The sequence below is a fragment of the Notechis scutatus genome, chromosome 1, assembly GCF_049901735.1.
Source record: "Notechis scutatus isolate UNSWTSFEM ecotype Mainland chromosome 1, rNotScu1.2, whole genome shotgun sequence".
NCBI classification, from domain to species: domain Eukaryota; kingdom Metazoa; phylum Chordata; class Lepidosauria; order Squamata; family Elapidae; genus Notechis; species Notechis scutatus.
The window spans coordinates 143,780,405-143,797,841 of NC_142009.1; the positions used below are offsets into that span (position 1 = coordinate 143,780,405).

At 44.3% G+C, this 17,437-nt stretch overlaps 1 protein-coding gene across 3 annotated transcripts in view; it reads right to left on the reverse strand.

The window, feature by feature from the left end:
* Positions 1-2,095: 2,095 nt before the first annotated feature.
* ATP7B (ATPase copper transporting beta) overlaps positions 2,096-17,437 on the reverse strand; it is a 41,447-nt gene continuing 26,105 nt past the window's right edge. For all 3 annotated transcript variants that reach the window (XM_087947509.1, XM_087947502.1, XM_087947519.1), the window contains exons 16-21: positions 12,020-12,160; positions 9,991-10,133; positions 8,324-8,527; positions 8,104-8,221; positions 6,896-6,998; positions 2,096-5,177 (exon numbers count right to left, since the gene is read on the reverse strand). In XM_087947509.1, the coding sequence (XP_087803635.1) occupies positions 4,928-5,177; positions 6,896-6,998; positions 8,104-8,221; positions 8,324-8,527; positions 9,991-10,133; positions 12,020-12,160 (959 nt within the window). In that variant the 3' untranslated portion in view covers positions 2,096-4,927. The remainder of the gene's footprint in view (positions 5,178-6,895; positions 6,999-8,103; positions 8,222-8,323; positions 8,528-9,990; positions 10,134-12,019; positions 12,161-17,437) is intronic.

Sequence of the window (17,437 nt, forward strand, 5' to 3'; positions counted from 1 at the left end):
AAAAAACCCAAGGAAGAAGCAATACAGGAAAAAAAAAACCTTACTGAAGTGCAGATAAAAGCAGTTTGCCAAAGTACTTGGCTGCTTTATAACACAGTTAGTAGCCTCTATGTCTCTTGGCCAAGGTTTACATGTGTAGTTATGATCTAATTAATCTAAATATAGGAGTTGCAGGCTAGATCACAATCATATGTCTACATTTCAAGAACTTACTACTCTTTCCAAAAAGTGTCCTAAAGGAACGAATAGGGTGTTATCTACTAAACAAGCCAGTATATTTTATAGGAAGGGGAGCTGTTATACCTTGTAATCTGAGATTGTCTTCCCATCCAGCCTCCTTAAAAAAAGAGCACCCACCCCTCAACAGGTTTGCAATAATAGTGTTTTCTTGCAGAATAACGTAACTTTGCCATGAGGCAGCCTCTGTAGCAAAGCTGAGCCTTGCACCACATTTTATCACAACAGCTGGCACCTCTCTGCAAAAACAACAACAACAACCACAGATCAGTTGGGTGCTGCTGTGCCCTGGAGCTGACTGAGGAGCAGGTAGAATCCTACAGGTGCCTGGGTGGCTGGGATGTGAAGAAGGCCTCGGCCTACAAGCTCTCATATCCTCATACAGTCTGGTAGCATGTGCTGCCTGGCTTTAACTCCCTTTTGTGGCTAAGTGGGGGAGGGACCCCAAGGAGTAGGAAGTGGAACATGGGGTTGGAGAAGGCCTTGTGAGTGTCATCTGGTGCTCCATTCAAAATCCAAGAAAGAAATACTTAAGACTCCTTTAATCATAGAAAAGATATGGCTCCAGACTTGTGCCAGGAAGAATCCTAACTCCTTGGGATCCCCCCCCATATTTTACTTTCAATGGGGGCACCTTTGGAGTTCTACGTCTTCTGGCAATTACTCCTCCCGCTGGGGGGCCCTGGGCTGCTGCTGCCTGTTGTGCTAGCCCAGGTTGATTTATGGGGGTGGCTGCTGTGATTCTTCTGGCTGGGGCTGCCTCCCCCTCCTCTCCCTCATACCTTTGATCAGTTTGAGGTTCTCCGATAGCTTCATTTAGAAGATGCATGGCTTGAATTAGTAAAACAAAAATTCTTTCCTTCTCTTGCCATGGCTCCTCTCTTCCACGCTGACGGGTAGTGGTCACTCCTGGAGGAGGCTTTTCCTCAGGATCCTTCCAACCGACTCCCAGGGACCATTTGGGTTTTACAGCTGGTTTTTCCCCAAGATTTAGTTCTGCTAACAAGTCGGCTCCCCCGCTTCCTCTAGCAGCAGAGAATCTTGTCCTCCAGTTGCTCCCAGGTCTTCTTGGTCACTGGCTGGATTTGACATTGTGTTCAGACCCCCTCGGAAGAAAATGTATTAATTCTCTGGGTGAGCTGGTAATGTGGAGATTCAGAATAATGTCAGCTGGTGCTCCATTCAAAATCCAAGAAAGAAATACTTAGACTCCTTTAATCAGAGAAAATATATCTTTTACTGGAAATCAAGTGGTAGCTACAAAAGAATTCTAAATCTGAGAAAATGGGCGCGTAAATCACATATACAAAGTAATGGCAACGTTCCCACCCCCAATAGTTCAATTGGCTCATCCAATTAAAAGTTGTGTTTATCATCATGTGGGCATCTCCAGATGGTGATGAGGCTTCTGTCCGTTGACCTTGACATAGTTTGATAAAGGGTTGCAGCTGCACATAGCATAGGATAGAAACCTAAGCAAGAATGTACCCCACCCCACCCCACCCCAGTTATACAGTTCTGGTTTGTAACACCTCCAGCTCACTTCCCATAACCATTCCCCCCTCCTCCTCCCATTACTTATGACAGCCGAAAGATGCAAAGGAAAGGGAGAAAATCTTGAAGGCTGACAGTGAGGCCGAATGGCAGACAAAAGTGTTTTTGTTTTTTTTTAAATATGCTCTCTACATTGCTTTTATAATGTTTTCATCGGTATGTCTCAGTTCTCAGTTATTGTTGTGGGGTACTTTTTGGTTGTAGAATTTTTATGGAAGTAGTCATACAAAACATTCCTAACCGGGAAATTGTAATTCTGAAAAAGATAATGTCCATAAAGTTTTTAGAACTTGCCAGATCATAGAGAACTTCACTTCCTGCCTTCCAGACTCTGATCTGTACTACAGAGAGTTTTAACAGACAATATCTGGAAAGCTGCAGTTTGGCTGCTTCCAAGTTACACTTCTTGTTGAATACAGAAACCAATGTTATCCCTGCCTCCAGTAAACACCCAGCCAATATTAAATTATAACATATTTAAAGAAAAAACCAGCAGGGGGAAGCAAACGTCTTCTAAATGTAACCTATTTGCTTTGGTTTGAAGACATGTCACAATCCTGAGGTATAGTTGAACAAGGCTTAGCAATTAACTGACCCAGCAATTATTTTTGTTATTTTCCTGGTTTGTACTAAGAAAAGTTAAATTAGATGCTTCTCAGAGTCTTCAGTTTTTAAAGCTAGAGAAACTCCTTAGGGAAGATGCAAATGTAACACATTTCTTTTTCTAGTATTCACCTGCAGATTATCCAAGCCATTTCATAGGGACCTAAGAATGATCTTGTGACTATTTCTTCATGGACTATGAATTTCAGCTGACCACAAGTGCAGGATTGCAGCTACAACAGTTTGAATGAGAATTTCACAGAGGAATGAAAATGTTATTTTCAGGCTAATTTTGAAGTTTCTTCAGTAAGCTACAATGCAATAGATGAAGTGAAGCAGATAACAGATAGAGTTCGAAGGGACCTTATAGGTCATCTAATCCAACTCCCCACCCAAGCGGGAGACCCTACACCATTTCTGACAAATGGCAGTCCAATCTCTTCTTGAAAGTCTCAAGTGATGGCGCTTCCAGAACTTCCAAGGGCAAGGTGTTCCATTGGTTGATTGTTCTCACTGTCAGAAAGTTTCTCCTTGTTTCCAGGTTAAATCTCTCCTTGTTCAGTTTCTGTCCATTATTCCTTGTCTGGCCTACAGGCGCTTTAGAAAATAGCTTGACCGCTTCGTCTCTGTATAATATATAATATCTCCTCAAATATTGGAAGACTGTTATCATGTCTGCCCTTGTCCTTCTCTTCACTAGACTAGCCAAGCCCAGTTCCTGCAACCGTTCGTTGTATATTTTAGCCTCCAGTCCCCTAATCATCCTGGTTGCTCTTCTCTCTACTTTTTCTAGAGTCTCAACATCTTTTTTGTAATGTGGTGAACAAAACTGGATGCAGTACTCTAGGTGTGGTCTTACCACGGCTTTATAGAGTGGTATTAGTACTTCCCTTGAAACAACTAGTGAATTACAGTAGTATGAAGAGCCGCAATTTCAGGGGGCTCTCATTCTTTTTTGCAACATTCCCCTTATGCTGCTGGGAAAGAATCATCCATGGAAGCATAGATCTCTATTCCCTGTTTATGGAGATTCCTTGATGATGGAATCACTGGAGTTAAATATGCCATTTCAGGAATATAAAATTCCACAATTCATCATCAGTGAGCCTTACACACTGGGCAACTTTGGCAATTTTGAGATAAATTCCAATTGACTAAATGCAGCACAGAGTTTCATGGCGAAGCAATGATTTCAACTACTTGTCCCTTTTCACATTCCAAGTTTCAACACTCGCAGCATTTGCTATTATACCAAAGCTTTCATGATTTATGAAGATTTCTGATCCATCTTTACTTAGAGCCAGATTCATTACACATATTTATTCCTTCCCTCTCTGACTTCTGAATTAAAGTGTGTGGATTTCATAAATGGCAAATGTGGATTTATTTTTTAAGATAAGATGCTACAGTTATATATCCACAATAACTAAACTGCATGAAGTGCAATAAACAATTGGATGAAATTATAAAAGAAATTAATAGATTGTAAATAATTATTTTCAAACGATTATACAAAGTTGGTTTTTTAATTTCATGTAGGAAAAAGAATGATTTACTGCAATTTGCTTAATTGTGATTTTTTAAAAAAAAACTTCCGTCTATTTTTCAACATTTGAGGCACTGCTCTGATTCCAATATTAAAACAAGATAAATATAAATTCTTATTAGAATGTTTAGGGAACTGCCATGCCTAACAGTACTTTACTTTTGTTGCATTCTAAAAATTAAGAATCATTTGCCTTTTTATGGAACTTGGGATTCAGCATCATTAAGAGGAAACAAAATACATAGAACAGCTTTGATCCAATATTATAAAATGCACATGATATGAATAAGCTTGAAGGTTTTTCTCTGCAGTAAAAACAGACAGCAAAAAATGAAAATACAGCATACCCTAAAAAATATGCTTACTTCTCCTCCACGCCCCACCCTGAAGTACAAACAGCCTGGTCACTCATTTCAACAATCTTATTCTGACCTTTAGGAGAATATGGTTTTTCTGATATTACTTCAGGGGTGTCAAACACAATTTCATTGAGGGCCGCATTGGGGTTGTGTTTGACCTTGCGGTGGCAGGGGATAGAGCGTGGCCAGCTCAACGTCACTTGTGTGTGGGGGTGCCTGTGGCAGCCCAAGCACTTTGCCAGCGAAAATGCATCTTGGCCCTCCCGAGCTCCGTTTTCACTGGCAGAGGACTGCAGCAGGTTGTTGCAGCCGAAAACGGAGCTTGGCTGGCAGAGGCACCATGGGCTGGTCCTTCGCTGTTTCCACAGTGGGCCCGTGGGCCAGATCTAAGCACCCCGCAGGCAATGGTAATGAAATGCAAACACTGCTCTTTTCTTTGATACACGTTATAATTAGCCCTTGTCCTAATCCAGGAGCCACCAGGATCAGCTGAAGGTACACTCCTCCATTCTGATGGAAAACAGGCACCACACAGTGCACCCCAAATACACTTCTCTGTAGATGATCCAGAAACAGAACTTTAAGCCTCTCTTAGTCCCTTCCTTGAAAACTGCTGCTATAATATCCTTTAAATATATTCATCCTGATTGTTGGTGAGTAGTGACCATTTGTCTGTTCCATCCTCCAAGTCTCCTGGTGCTACGTCTGAAGTCAGGGAACAAAGAGGCACTTGATTGATATTGTCCCAGGTGGCTAATTTGGGAGGTTTTTGTCTCTGATCATCCATTCCAATATGGACGCTAACTTGAGAGGGAGTCAGTGGCTTCATGCAGCCTTGAGCCTCAGCTTCATATTTTTCCAGGACTGTTTTCTTGTAACTATGGAAATAGAACACAATAAAAAACATATATATACACACACACATATATATACATATATACACATACACACATACACACACACACACATATACATACATATTATATAGCACAAGCCTATATGAATGATTCTCGACAGCGGGAGAAACCGAGATCCACATACAAATGATCAGAAACAAATGATGATGGCAGATGAGATTCTGCCGAAACGTTGCTACAACTTTAAAAGCACAACTACAATGACGTGGGAAAATACCCAAACTAAGCTGAATGCCATACCTGTAAGTACCCGCGAAAACTTAAGAAAACACACACACACACACACACACACACATATATATATATCTATATATACACACACATATATATATACACACATATACACACATACACGCACACACACATACATACATACACACACACACAAAATAGAAGCACAGTTGGATATCTAGCAAATATTAGTACAGGTGGTCCTCAACTTACAACAGTTCATTTAGTGACCGTGCAAAGTTACAACGGCACTGAAAAAAGTGACTCATGACTGTTTTTCACACAACTGTTGCAGCATCCCCATGGCCATGTGATCAAAATTCAGGTGCTTGGCAACTGGTTCAAACAGGTAGTCCTTGACTAACAACAGTTCATTTAGTGACCGTTCAAAGGACTGGCTTTGTCTACCGAGAAGAGCTCTTAAAGTGTTAATTGATCCATGTCTTGATTTGGGATTGCTGACCACTTAATTTGTGAAAAACGTCAAGTAAAGTGAACACAGTAGCCACCATCTGCATTATCACCAATATCATCCTGTCTTGCACCAACATGTCAAGTGGCAAAATTACTTCTCAACTTACGGCCAGTTGTTTAATGAGCATTTGGAGTTAAGATGGCCTTCCAAGGGTGCATTACAGCTGACAAAGCATTTCTTTATCATAAAACGTTACCCCAACCCCCACCCCATGCTCACATAAGCACATTTCAGGCACTTGGCAACCGGCTCAAATTTAAAACTGATTGCAATGGTAGTCCTGCAATCATGTGTGACTGCAAGTTTTTTTAATTAGTTTCTGGGATTTTTTTTTGCCAATTTGTCACCAAAATTTGCCCATTCAAGAGAATGGATTTAAACGTACGACTGCATGATTCACTTAACAACTGCTGTAAAAAATGTTACAAAATGTAGTCTAGTCAAGAGGATGCCTCGACTTATGGCTACCACACAGTGGTGGGATTCAATTTTTTTTACTACCGGTTCTGTGGGCGTAGCTTGGTGGGCGTGGCAGGGGAAGGATACTATAAAATCTCCAGTCAGAGGTGGGATTTGCTGGTTCTCCAAACTACTCCAAATTTCCACTACCGGTTCTCCAGAATTGGTCAGAACCCGCTGAACACCATCACTGCCACCACAACATAATCAAAATTCCGGTTCCAATTGTAGTTATAAGTTGAAAACTATCTGTAGTTGACAGCATTTGCTCAATATTTTTCTTAGAACCAGAGTAGCCACTGCAGCTGTGGCCGATGTTTAGACGTTGCCAGTCCTCTTCAAGCAAACTTATTGAGAAAGTTCCAGCATGATGCTGGGCAGAGGTAGAAGAAAGGCATCAACCATCTTGATTACAACTAGTAGCCTAGATTTAAAGTTTTAGGAAAAGGATACTCCAATTCTACTTGATGACTTTGGGCAGAGCATATTAATTCAGGACTGGGAGATGACCTACCATTTTAGCTGCAGGGAGGAGAGCAATACGGATATCGAAGATGCAGCCATTGCAGCTGAACCCATCCATGGCTGTAGCACAAGTCCTAAAGGCATAAATACTCCTGACACAAAAAATAGACAAGAATTAGAATATTGACTAAACACAGGTAGTCCTCAACTTACAACAGTTTGTTTAGTGACCATTCAAAGTTTCAATGGCACTGAAAAAAGTGACTTATGACCGCTTTTCACACTTACAACCTTTGTAGCATCTCCATGACCATGTGATCAAAATTCAAATGCTTGGCAACTGGTTCATACTTATGACTGTTGTAGCATCCTGGCCGGGGTCATGTGATCCCCTTTTGCAACCTTCTGACAAGCAAAGTCAATGGGGAAGCCAGATTCACTTAACAACCGGGTTATCGACTTATCAACTGCAGTGATTCATTTAACAACTGTGGCAAGGAAAGTTGCAAAATGGGACAAAATTCCTTTAATAAATGTCTCACTTAGCAACAGAAATCTTGGGCTCAGTTGTGGACATAAGTCGAGAACTACCTTGTAAAGTTATATGCAAGCAACTCTTAAGAATGCAGAATTTAGTCTTAAATCATTTTCCTATCACCTGCCTGTTCAAAGCTGAGGAGTTTACTACAAAATGGAATTACTTTTGGTATTTGTGTATTTTTTTCTACCACAAATTTATTGTTTGATTTCTATTTTACATGCTCAGAATAACATCAGTTCAGTACAACTGGAGCTCACAACTGGTATTCCATGATTAGAAGGACTTCATGTCAGCCAATTTGTTGTCTTCCTGAGTCACTGGATTTCCGCTTCCACAAAGTCCTAGTCATCATCATCAAATAAGATCAGCAAAAGCTATACAAATTAGAATATTTTTGACATTAAAACCCAACTGCTTAGGCAGCACCACAGTGAGGCTGCTGAAGGGTATGTTATTAAGCCAAAAGCTTTTTCACCACAGTGCATTTTCCTTTTTAAGCACTCAGCAAAATCAAAAGCCTCTTGGGATGTGGGTTTCCCTCACTTACATTTTTCTATCTCCTTCCTCTGCTTTCAAATAATTGATTATAGACATAACGTTACACGGCAGCGCTTAAGAACAGGAAAAACAATCCCATTGTGAAGTTTTTAAACAAATAAGAAATCTCTTACTTACCTTCCACCAACCCATTGAGAATCATAGTATGAATAATTTACCTGCTGCTATAGGTATGCCAATGAGATTGTATATTAAGGCCAGGATAAGGTTTATTTGGATTCTCCTCACTGTCTTCCTGGATAGATGGATACTTGCAACTACATCAAGCAAATTATTCTGTATAGAAAAAAAGGGGGGGATTTTATTTTGTTCCAACTTCTCAAAAAGTCCTAGGAAACTCTCCCTCCCCCATCATCACTTTACATTTTGTAAGCTCACATGAATCAGCACAACATCTGCTGCTTCAATGGCGACATCTGTCCCTGTCCCAATGGCAATGCCGACATCAGCCTGGGCCAGCGCTGGTGAGTCATTGACCCCATCTCCAACCATGGCAACTGTTCTTCCAGAGGTTTGGAGTTCCTGGACTTTGGCTACTTTGTGAGATGGAAGAACCTCAGCATATACTTTTCTGATCCCAACCTAGATATAGAAAAACACTTCTTGTTTGAATCTATGTACTTTTATAAAATAGAGTGTCTCTTGGAAGAAAAATACATTAAAACAGGCCAAGTGCTCTTCTAAACCATCTAGTCTGGCATCTATTTTCAAAAATAGCAGAGAAATGTGAAGGCAAGAGTTGACATTTTCAGCAGCATACCATCCCTAAACCCACTGCTGGCATAAAGCCAACATGCTTACTTCCAAATATTCAACCTTTTTCAGAAAATAGGAAAGGCGTTAGTTTCTCAAAAGCTTTGGGTGGATGAGAAAAGACAGAAATAAAGCACTATACAAGATACAGATCTGTAAGAGACAATGTTTACACTTTGCTATAAAAATATTATCACATGCACAGAAAGTTCCACTAAGAACCATACACATCTTAAAACAAGGATGCTAGGGACAATTCAGTACTCAGATTTAGACACTATACAGTAGTGGATTGTTGCATTCTTTTTAGAAATCTGGTAATTTTAGGTATGAAGGAAATACCCCATTCCAGAGCTGCCATTTACACAAAGAGTTTATACTTAGCTTCTAGGCTTCTCTGACTGGTTGTTTGAAAGATTACTGATAGAACCTTTTATCTGGACTAGGAATTATCAATCTGGGCCCTCACAAATTTTTTGAATTAGAATCCTTACAAACTTGCCATTGCGGTACTATCTAGAAGTGATGGGAAGCAAACTCTAAAACATCTTCAGAATACCGGGTTGCATGTCCTTAGCTTAGATTGATAGGCTAGACCAGGGGTCCCCAACCACCGGTCCGCGGACCGGTACCGGTCCGCGGAACAACTCCTACCGGGCCGCGGCTTGCTGGGCGCCGCCATCTTTTTTTCATGAAAAAAGTGCTTCCGGTGAGCTTTCTACGCCGGAAAAGCTCACCGGAAGCACTTTTTCATCAAAAAAAGATGGTGGCGCCCAGCTGATGCCGGTACCGGGCCGCGGCGCCCAGCTGATGCCGGTACCGGGCCGCGGCGTCAAAAAGGTTGGGGATCACTGGGCTAGACAGCATAGTTGGATTTAAATTCTCACGAAGTAACAAACCTTAATGAGTCAGTTTCTACCATGCCTCGCAGAACCTTTTGGCAAAAGATTGGGAGGGAACATGTCATGTTATATTCCTGACCTCTCTTGAGGAACAATCAGATAAAGAACTATTGTATATTTTTAATGATTGCATTGTACACCCTTTCAATTTTATTCCACTCAGGGCCAGTATTCTTTGTTTCTTTTCAATGAACCATTCAGCCTGTTAATGGTAGAATCCAATTTTGATGTCACACTGGATCAATTTTGTAGAATGCAAATCAGTTTTGTATGTTGTAAGAACCCCCAAGAAATATGAAAGGAATGGTTACCTTCCAATTCAGCACCCATTCAATGAGCCCAACAAAGGTTAATAATTATCTTGCGTACCTTTTTGACAAGGAACCATACCTGAGTTGCAATTGCTTTGGCTGTTTTCCTATTGTCTCCTGTAATAAGCACCACATCCACTCCCATATTCTGCAATATGTGCATTGCTAAGACTGCCTCTGGCTTGACTGTGTCTGCTATTGCCATCATGCCACAAAGTGCACCTACAAAAAAACAACAACCCATATCTTTACTTACATTTATAAGATCTGTGTCTTATGGCTTCTCTGGGAAGCTATAAATAGTCCTTGACTTGAAATCACCATTGAGCCTGGAATTTTGGTTGTACGTTTTTATGATTATTCTATATCTATATTATTCACATGCGGCCTTGCTCAACGACTGCAATCTAAGCTCTCCCTGTTACAGTTGTTAAGTGACCAAATAAGTCATTCAGCAACTACACAGAGGTATCTCAGGATGGGGAAACCCAGGAAGGCCCAATACCCGTTGGTATATGGAAACCTGCCAGCTGGTTGCTGGCTAGTTCCACCAGCGCAGGGATCCTCTCTTGCCCCACTACACCAGGGACTATGTATGTTCCTGTTGCCATGCTCCATCCTGCAGATTCTCACCGTGGTTTGGAAAACTCCTCCAAATTGTGCAGTTTGGAGAAGGGGCTTCTGAACCATCATGAGAATGATGTCAATTGTTAGCATTTTCTCCTTTGGAGAGAAAGAGGCTTAGTGAAGCTGGTCTTCTGAAAGACTCCGAGCCTCAGACCTTCAGAACACTGAGGCTCAGAGTCTGCAGCGTTTTCTCCTCTGGAGAGGAGAAGAAAGCTAATGAAAGAGGTGGATTCCGGAGGAGGACACTCCAAAGGCTCTGAGAATCAATGTTTCCAGGTAGTTCTTTCATTCTGTGCGCAGAAGAAAACTATTTCTGCGGGCAGGCTGTAACAGGGCTTAGAAAGATCCAAAGAAAGGAGTTATCCAAAGGTATTCTTTTTCCAAAAGGCAACTGGACTTATTAGTTTGTTTGTTTTTTCCTTTGAAAATGTTTCACTTCTCATCCAAGAAGCTTCTTCAGTTACAACTGAAGAGGCTTCTTGAATGATAAGCGAAGTGTTTTCAGAGACAAAAAGAAACAAGGGAGTCCCACTGCCTTTTGGAAAAAGCATCTTTGGGACAACCATCACCTGGAAGATTGAGAATCTCCATGGACAGGGAAGGAGTTCTGTTCCACAAAGAGACTAAAAGAGCCTGCCTGTCAAAGAAAGGCAGGCAGCTCTTTTACTGTGTGAAGGAAATCCCTTCCCTGGATAGATTGAATTGGCCTTGGGTCTTTGGGATCCAAGCTCTGTTTAGCTGGCCCAGCGGAGGTGGTTTTTTTCCCCATTCGGTGTGCAGAACGATTCCTCAGCCAGCCCATATGAGAGCAAAAACATTGCCTGACAGATTGATTCGGCCCCGTGCAGGGCACAGTTCCTTTGTTAAGCAGGTCTTTCCCTCTTAAAGGGGCTGGCTGAAAAAAGTCTTCAGGACAGACCATTTTCAACCATTCCCTAGGAACCAGCCAGGCAACAGCACCTTGTGACCTTCCCTTGACTTTCTGGGAAGCTGGCAAGGAAGATTGCAAGTGACAGTGTTTGCGGGGTGCTTGACAATCCATTTTAAGTATGAAGTGCATAGATTGCAATCATGTGATCGTGGGGGTGTTGCAATAGCCGTAACTTTGAACACAGCTCATAAGTCCCTTTGTTCAGCGCTGTTATAATTTCAAGTCATCACTGAACAAACAGTCATTGAGTGAGGACTGCGGCACTCCATACTGTAACCTTCCCTACGCTAGTATCCTCCGGAGGTGCTGGTTTTTATCTCCTGTAATTCTCCATCCAGCATACCCAATGGTGATATTAGCAGAAAGAATTAGGGAACTAATGTTGAATGCATCTTGAGGGCGCTAGCACAGGGAAAGGGGTTAAAATACAATTGCTTCTTAATTTGAATTTTTAGTTACAGAACTGAACAATATTCCAGTAGCATGGCTTTCCACATTTTTCAAGATACGTCAAGATGTATCTTCCTCTAATCCTGATTGGTTAGCCTACCATTTATGGCCACCAGAATTGCTGTCTGTCCTTTCATTTCATGGTCTCTCATGGCCTCATGAATGTCACTGGAGATATGTAGACCATTCCGTCTCATCCATTCCCGATTCCCAATCAACACTGAATGAGAGATTGCCGTACCTGTCATATATAAAAACGCAGAACTGTGAGAATTAAGAAAAAGATTTTTATAAGCTACAGAGAATGCTTTCTTAGTAACTTATATTCCAACCTGTTTACTTAATAGGTATCAGTCTATATAACTTAAGTATGATAAAATATATCAATTTATGTCTTGGTAAGCCAATTCAAAATATTCTTCAAAACTTTCAACATGTTATGAGAAGTACAATGTTCTGGAACTAGATTTGTATAAGATCCTTTTACTGCTTGGTAATTATTAAAATTAGATAGGAAAGAGTATAGAAAGCAAATATTTTTTTCAAAAGGCACTATGAGCAACTAGGAACTAAGAAAAACTGAAATCCAGAGGGAAGAAAGGACTTTTGACTGCAAGTCAAAAGGGAACTGTGATGCAGAATGGAGTGCTTATAATCAGACAATTCAGACCAGGCTAAGACAAACCTCTTTCACTTTGAACATTACAGATACACTGGTGTTAAGATAATCATTGTCCTGGGTGTCTACCTTGCCTAACAAACAATGGGTGACAGTGGAGTTTTGCTTTCTTCAAACTGGACAGTTTGACGTTTTTTCTGTACTGGGGCAAAAATGTGAAATTGCAACAACCCTTCAGACTTGGTTTGTATTTGCCCAGGCTGCTCAGCATTTCAATTTGGAGAAGCTGGAGATATTTCATTTAGGAATATTCATCCATTTATTTCTCCCTCTGTCTTATTCGGTGTTCAAATTACTCCAACCTTTTTGGGGGGGAAAACAGTTTCCTATAGACTTTAGAAAGATTTAGGATGAATACAACTAACCCTAAGATTTTTACAAAAACTTTTCTAAACGCCATCTATTATCAATTAGGTGATTTACTAAATCTAAATCAGTGTTCCTTTTGGTCTTCTTTTCACCAGTGCCCTGTTGCTTGCTAAATTTGAAGCTCCTAAACTGATCAGAACACTCTATTTGCCAAGCTTTTAAAAAAACATCATTTGGAGGTTTTTATCAGGTCATCTTCATTTAAAAAAAAAAACACCCTAAGAAACAATATGTAATCTTGACCTGTTTTCCCACCACTTCCATATTTCTCCTTACCAGAAAATATGAAATCAGGAAGGAAAGATGGCACAGCTGTACAATACCCTTTGACTGGCAGAGCATTTGAAAATTGCTTTAATGTCTTCAACTAGGAACATAGCCAACGTGAGCTGTTTGGACGTACTGTAACAGGTAATTCCTTAAGCAAACTGTCGTGTCCGTCGCGGGAAGGAAGCTCGGAGTCAGTGACTTGGTTTCAGCTCTTTATTGGCTCCGGATCCAGCTTAAGCTTGGAGGGAAAGACTGCGGCTTTTATTTCCGAGCCGCGGCGGCCGCGGCCAATGGCACCGCTTCGAATCTCCCGCGATTAGTTTCCACCAATCGCGGGGGATTCGCAACGGGCCAATCAGTGCGGCTCGCTCGACCAATCCGGTGCGCGCGCGCTTTAGCAATCGCGACGCGGGGCTACGAGTATGTAAATTGACTGTACAGAACACCCCTCCCCTCTTGGTTCGGTCCTACGTAACGTAGTCCCGTAGGTAGGCGGGGCTTCGTACTTGCCTACTTGACTTGCGCAGATTAGTTGTTGTTTGGCTCCCGGCCGGTTCGGTCGGGACCTCTGTTTCTCTTGGCCTTGTCGATGGAACCCCCTGGAAGGTGTCGCTGGGCCTCTTGTTGCAGCTCCCTCCCGGTCTACCGGGTTGGTCGAACTGCGACTTTCGCCGCTCCTGCCTGGTCTTTCCGGGCTGGTTGAGCTGGCCTGGCTGTTTCTTCCTGGTGAGACTTCGGGCTGGCTGTTGACTGGTGAGTATTGCTGGTTATTTTCTATTTGATCCCCTGTATCTTCCCTCCCCTCTTGGTTTGTGTTAACGGGTCGTCTGTGTTTGGTTGCGTGTCGGTTGTGTTTTTGTTCTTGATCTTAATTGATCGATGTGGTGTTTCCATGTTTGTCCGTCGGTTGTCTGTAGCCGGTAGGAGTGGGGTCCTGTCAGTTGGGTTATAGTTGCCGGTACCCATAGTGGGTCTCCGGTAAGGTTTTTGCATAGACTGCGTCGCCTGGTGCAAAAACCCGGTGTTTGCTTGATGAGTCCGGGGTTTTCCGGGTTGAACGTGGGGTGTAGTCTGTCAGTGGTGACCTTAGTTTTCTCCCCATCAGTAATTCTGCCGGGCTTTTGTTTGTCGTTGTGTTTGGGGTTATATGTTGTATTAGGAGCATTTTATTTATTTTTCTTGTATGTCCCGTGTTCGATTTTTTGGAGGGTTCTCTTTGTAAATTGAACCATCCGTTCTGCCCTACCATTGGCCGCGGATGCGCCGTCGCTGTCAGTGCGTGTTGTATGCCTCGTTCCGCTAGGGAATTTTTCGAATTCAGCGAGGTGAACTGGGGTCCGTTGTCTGACACGATGACATCCGGGAGGCCGTGGGTTCTTAAAGCTTGTTTAAGACCTTGGTTACCGCATCTGTTGTGGTGGTCTTCATGTTGCTTACCTCCAGCCAGTTGGAGTAAGCATCCACCGTGATGAGGAATGTGTTCCCTTTTGTGGGCCCGGCAAAATCTATATGGAGTCTCGACCATGGCCCCCTGGGCGTTTCCCATTCTAATATTGGTGCTGCGGGGGATTTGGTCTGGTTTCTTGGCAGCGAGCACTTGGCTGCCCAGGCCTCGATCTCCTTGTCCATACCTGGCCACCAAGCATAGCTTCTGGCCAAAGCTTTAGTCCTCACAATCCCGGGTGCCCTTCGTGTAATAATTTTAATACTTTCCTTGCAATTTTTCGGTATGACCACCCTGTCCCCCATAGCAAACAACCTTTCTGTAGTGACAGTTCTGTTTGCCGGTTTCGGAATGTCCTGAATGCTTCATCGTTGTCTTTCTCTGGCCATCCCTTTTCTACTCAATGTAATACCCGCGCCAGAGCGCTTGTCTTTATTAGTCTCTCGGGCAATGTCTGACGCGGTTATGGGTAGATCGGGCAATGTCTCTATGCTGAGGGTGGTCGTCGTGGGAGCTGGGTCGTCGTCTAGGTCGGGAAGCGGCGAGCGGCTCAGCGCGTCTGCATGGGAGATCGTCTTACCGGGTCTGTGTGTGAGCGGTAGTCGTAGGCGGCGAGGAACTCGGACCACCTTGTCATCCTGGGGGATAGGATGTTGGGGTGGCCTTGTTCCCCGCCAGGATGCCCAGCAGTGGCTTGTGGTCCGTGATGAGGGTGAATCGGCGGCCGTAGAGGTACTCGTGGAACTTCTTTACCGCTACGACGATGGCCAGTGCCTCCTTGTCTAATTGGCTGTAGTTTCTTTCGGGTTTGCTGAGTGTTCTCGAAAAAGCGATGGGTGCTTCTTTTCCGTCCGGAAGTGTATGGCTGAGGACGGCGCCGATGCCAAATGGTGAGGCGTCGCATGTGACGGCGATGGGTAGGGTCTCATTATACTGAATGAGGACGGCATCCGAGGTGAGCAGGTCTTTGGTGTTCTTGAATGCGGTGTCCTCCCGTTTCCCCCAGGTCCATTTGGCCGTCCTGTCCAGGAGCTATGCAAGGGCTCCGCTGCGGTCGCCTTTGGGGCAAGAACACATTGTAAAAATTTAGCAGTCCCAGAAATGCCTGCAGCTCTGTTTTGTTCTTGGGTGTGGGGGCTTCCTTTATGGCTTTGATTTTGCTTCCGGTTGGATGGATGCCATGTCGGTCTAGGAGGTACCCCAGGAACTCGACTTGCTCTGTGCATAGCTGGCATTTCTCTTTCTTCACCTTCAGCCCGGCCCCTTTGAATTTTCTAGTACCTCCCTTAGGCGACCCTCTAATTCCTCCTGGTTGGCTGCCGACACTAATACATCGTCAAAATAGGGGACCACCCCTTGATTCCTCGCAGCAGCCTCTCCATGAGGCTCTGGAAAATTCCTGGGGCCACGCTGACTCCAAACTGGAGTCGGTTACAACGCGCTCCCGGTGGGTGACTATTGTTTGCGCCTCGGCGGTTTCTTCATCGACCGGCAGTTGCTGATAGGCTTGCGCCAGGTCGAGCCGCAAAGACCTTGCCCCCCAGCGAGTGTAATAAGTGTTGCACTACTGGGACGGGGTAGGTGCTTTGTTGCAGGGCGCAATTGAGGGTGGCCTTATAGTCCCCGCAGATCCTTACTGACCCATCTGGCTTGACTGGGGTGACTATGGGGGTCTCCCACGGGCGTGGTCGATTGGCTGCAAAACCCCCTGTTTGACGAGCTTGTCAATCTGCTCGTCTATTTTCTTCCGGAGTGCAAAAGGCACCCGTCTGGGTTTTAGGCGTATGGGGGCGACATTTGGGTCTAGGCTGAAGGAGATAGGGGGCCCTTTGTACTTGCCTAGGGTGCCGTCGAATACTTCTTGGAAATCCCTCGCCAGTTGCTGCTCCCAGTCGGCCTCTGTGGTGTGGTTTATTCCCGTGACCTCGATCCCGAGTGGCGCGAACCACTGGAGTCCTAAGAGGCTGGGTCGGTTCCGGTCCACGATAGTCAGGGAAGTTTGCGGTGCGGTTTTTGAAAGTCACCTCGAACTGTCCGGTTCCCATGACGAGGATGCGGTTCCCCTGATAGTCCTTGATGATCAGCTTCTGGTTCTCCAGTCCTCTTTTCTGGATGTTTGGCACCAGTCGCTTGAGTTCTTTCCAGGCGACCATGGAGAGGTAGGATCCAGAGTCTACCTCCATCCGGCATGGCTCGCCCTCGATGCTCACCTCCACGTAGACCTTCCGGGCATCAGTGGTTTCGGCATGGCCGATGGTGACCGTCTGGTGGGTTTCTTCTCTCTGGCGGCCTTCCCCGTTCCGTCGCCCTCGGTTGTCTCGGCTCCAGCGATTGTCGGCTTGGCGATCTCTGGTCCTCGGGGTGTCGTCTCGTCCCGGTTGCTTGGTTCGCCCGGCGGGGGCTGTGTGTCCTTCTGAGTCGGCAGACTCGGGCGATGTGGCCCTTCTTGTTGCAATGCCGGCAGATCGCGTCGATGAACCGGCATTCTGATCGAAGGTGATTTCCCCCGCACCCGGCGCACTGGTTCCCTGACTTACGACCCCGTTGATCTCGCCGGTCCCGTCCTGTTTGTAGCCGGTGGACGTCTTCCTTCTCGTCCGTGGTATCGGAGGCGGAGTCCAGGTCCCGTGGTGTGTGGTGGTCTCTCGTCGGCTTGCCTCGGGGTTTTCAGTGCGGTCCCGTTGTCTGCCCTCCGAAGTCTGGCTGCTGACTTCCGGGTGGCTTCGGCGCGGAAGCTTGACCAGGCGTCCCCGAGG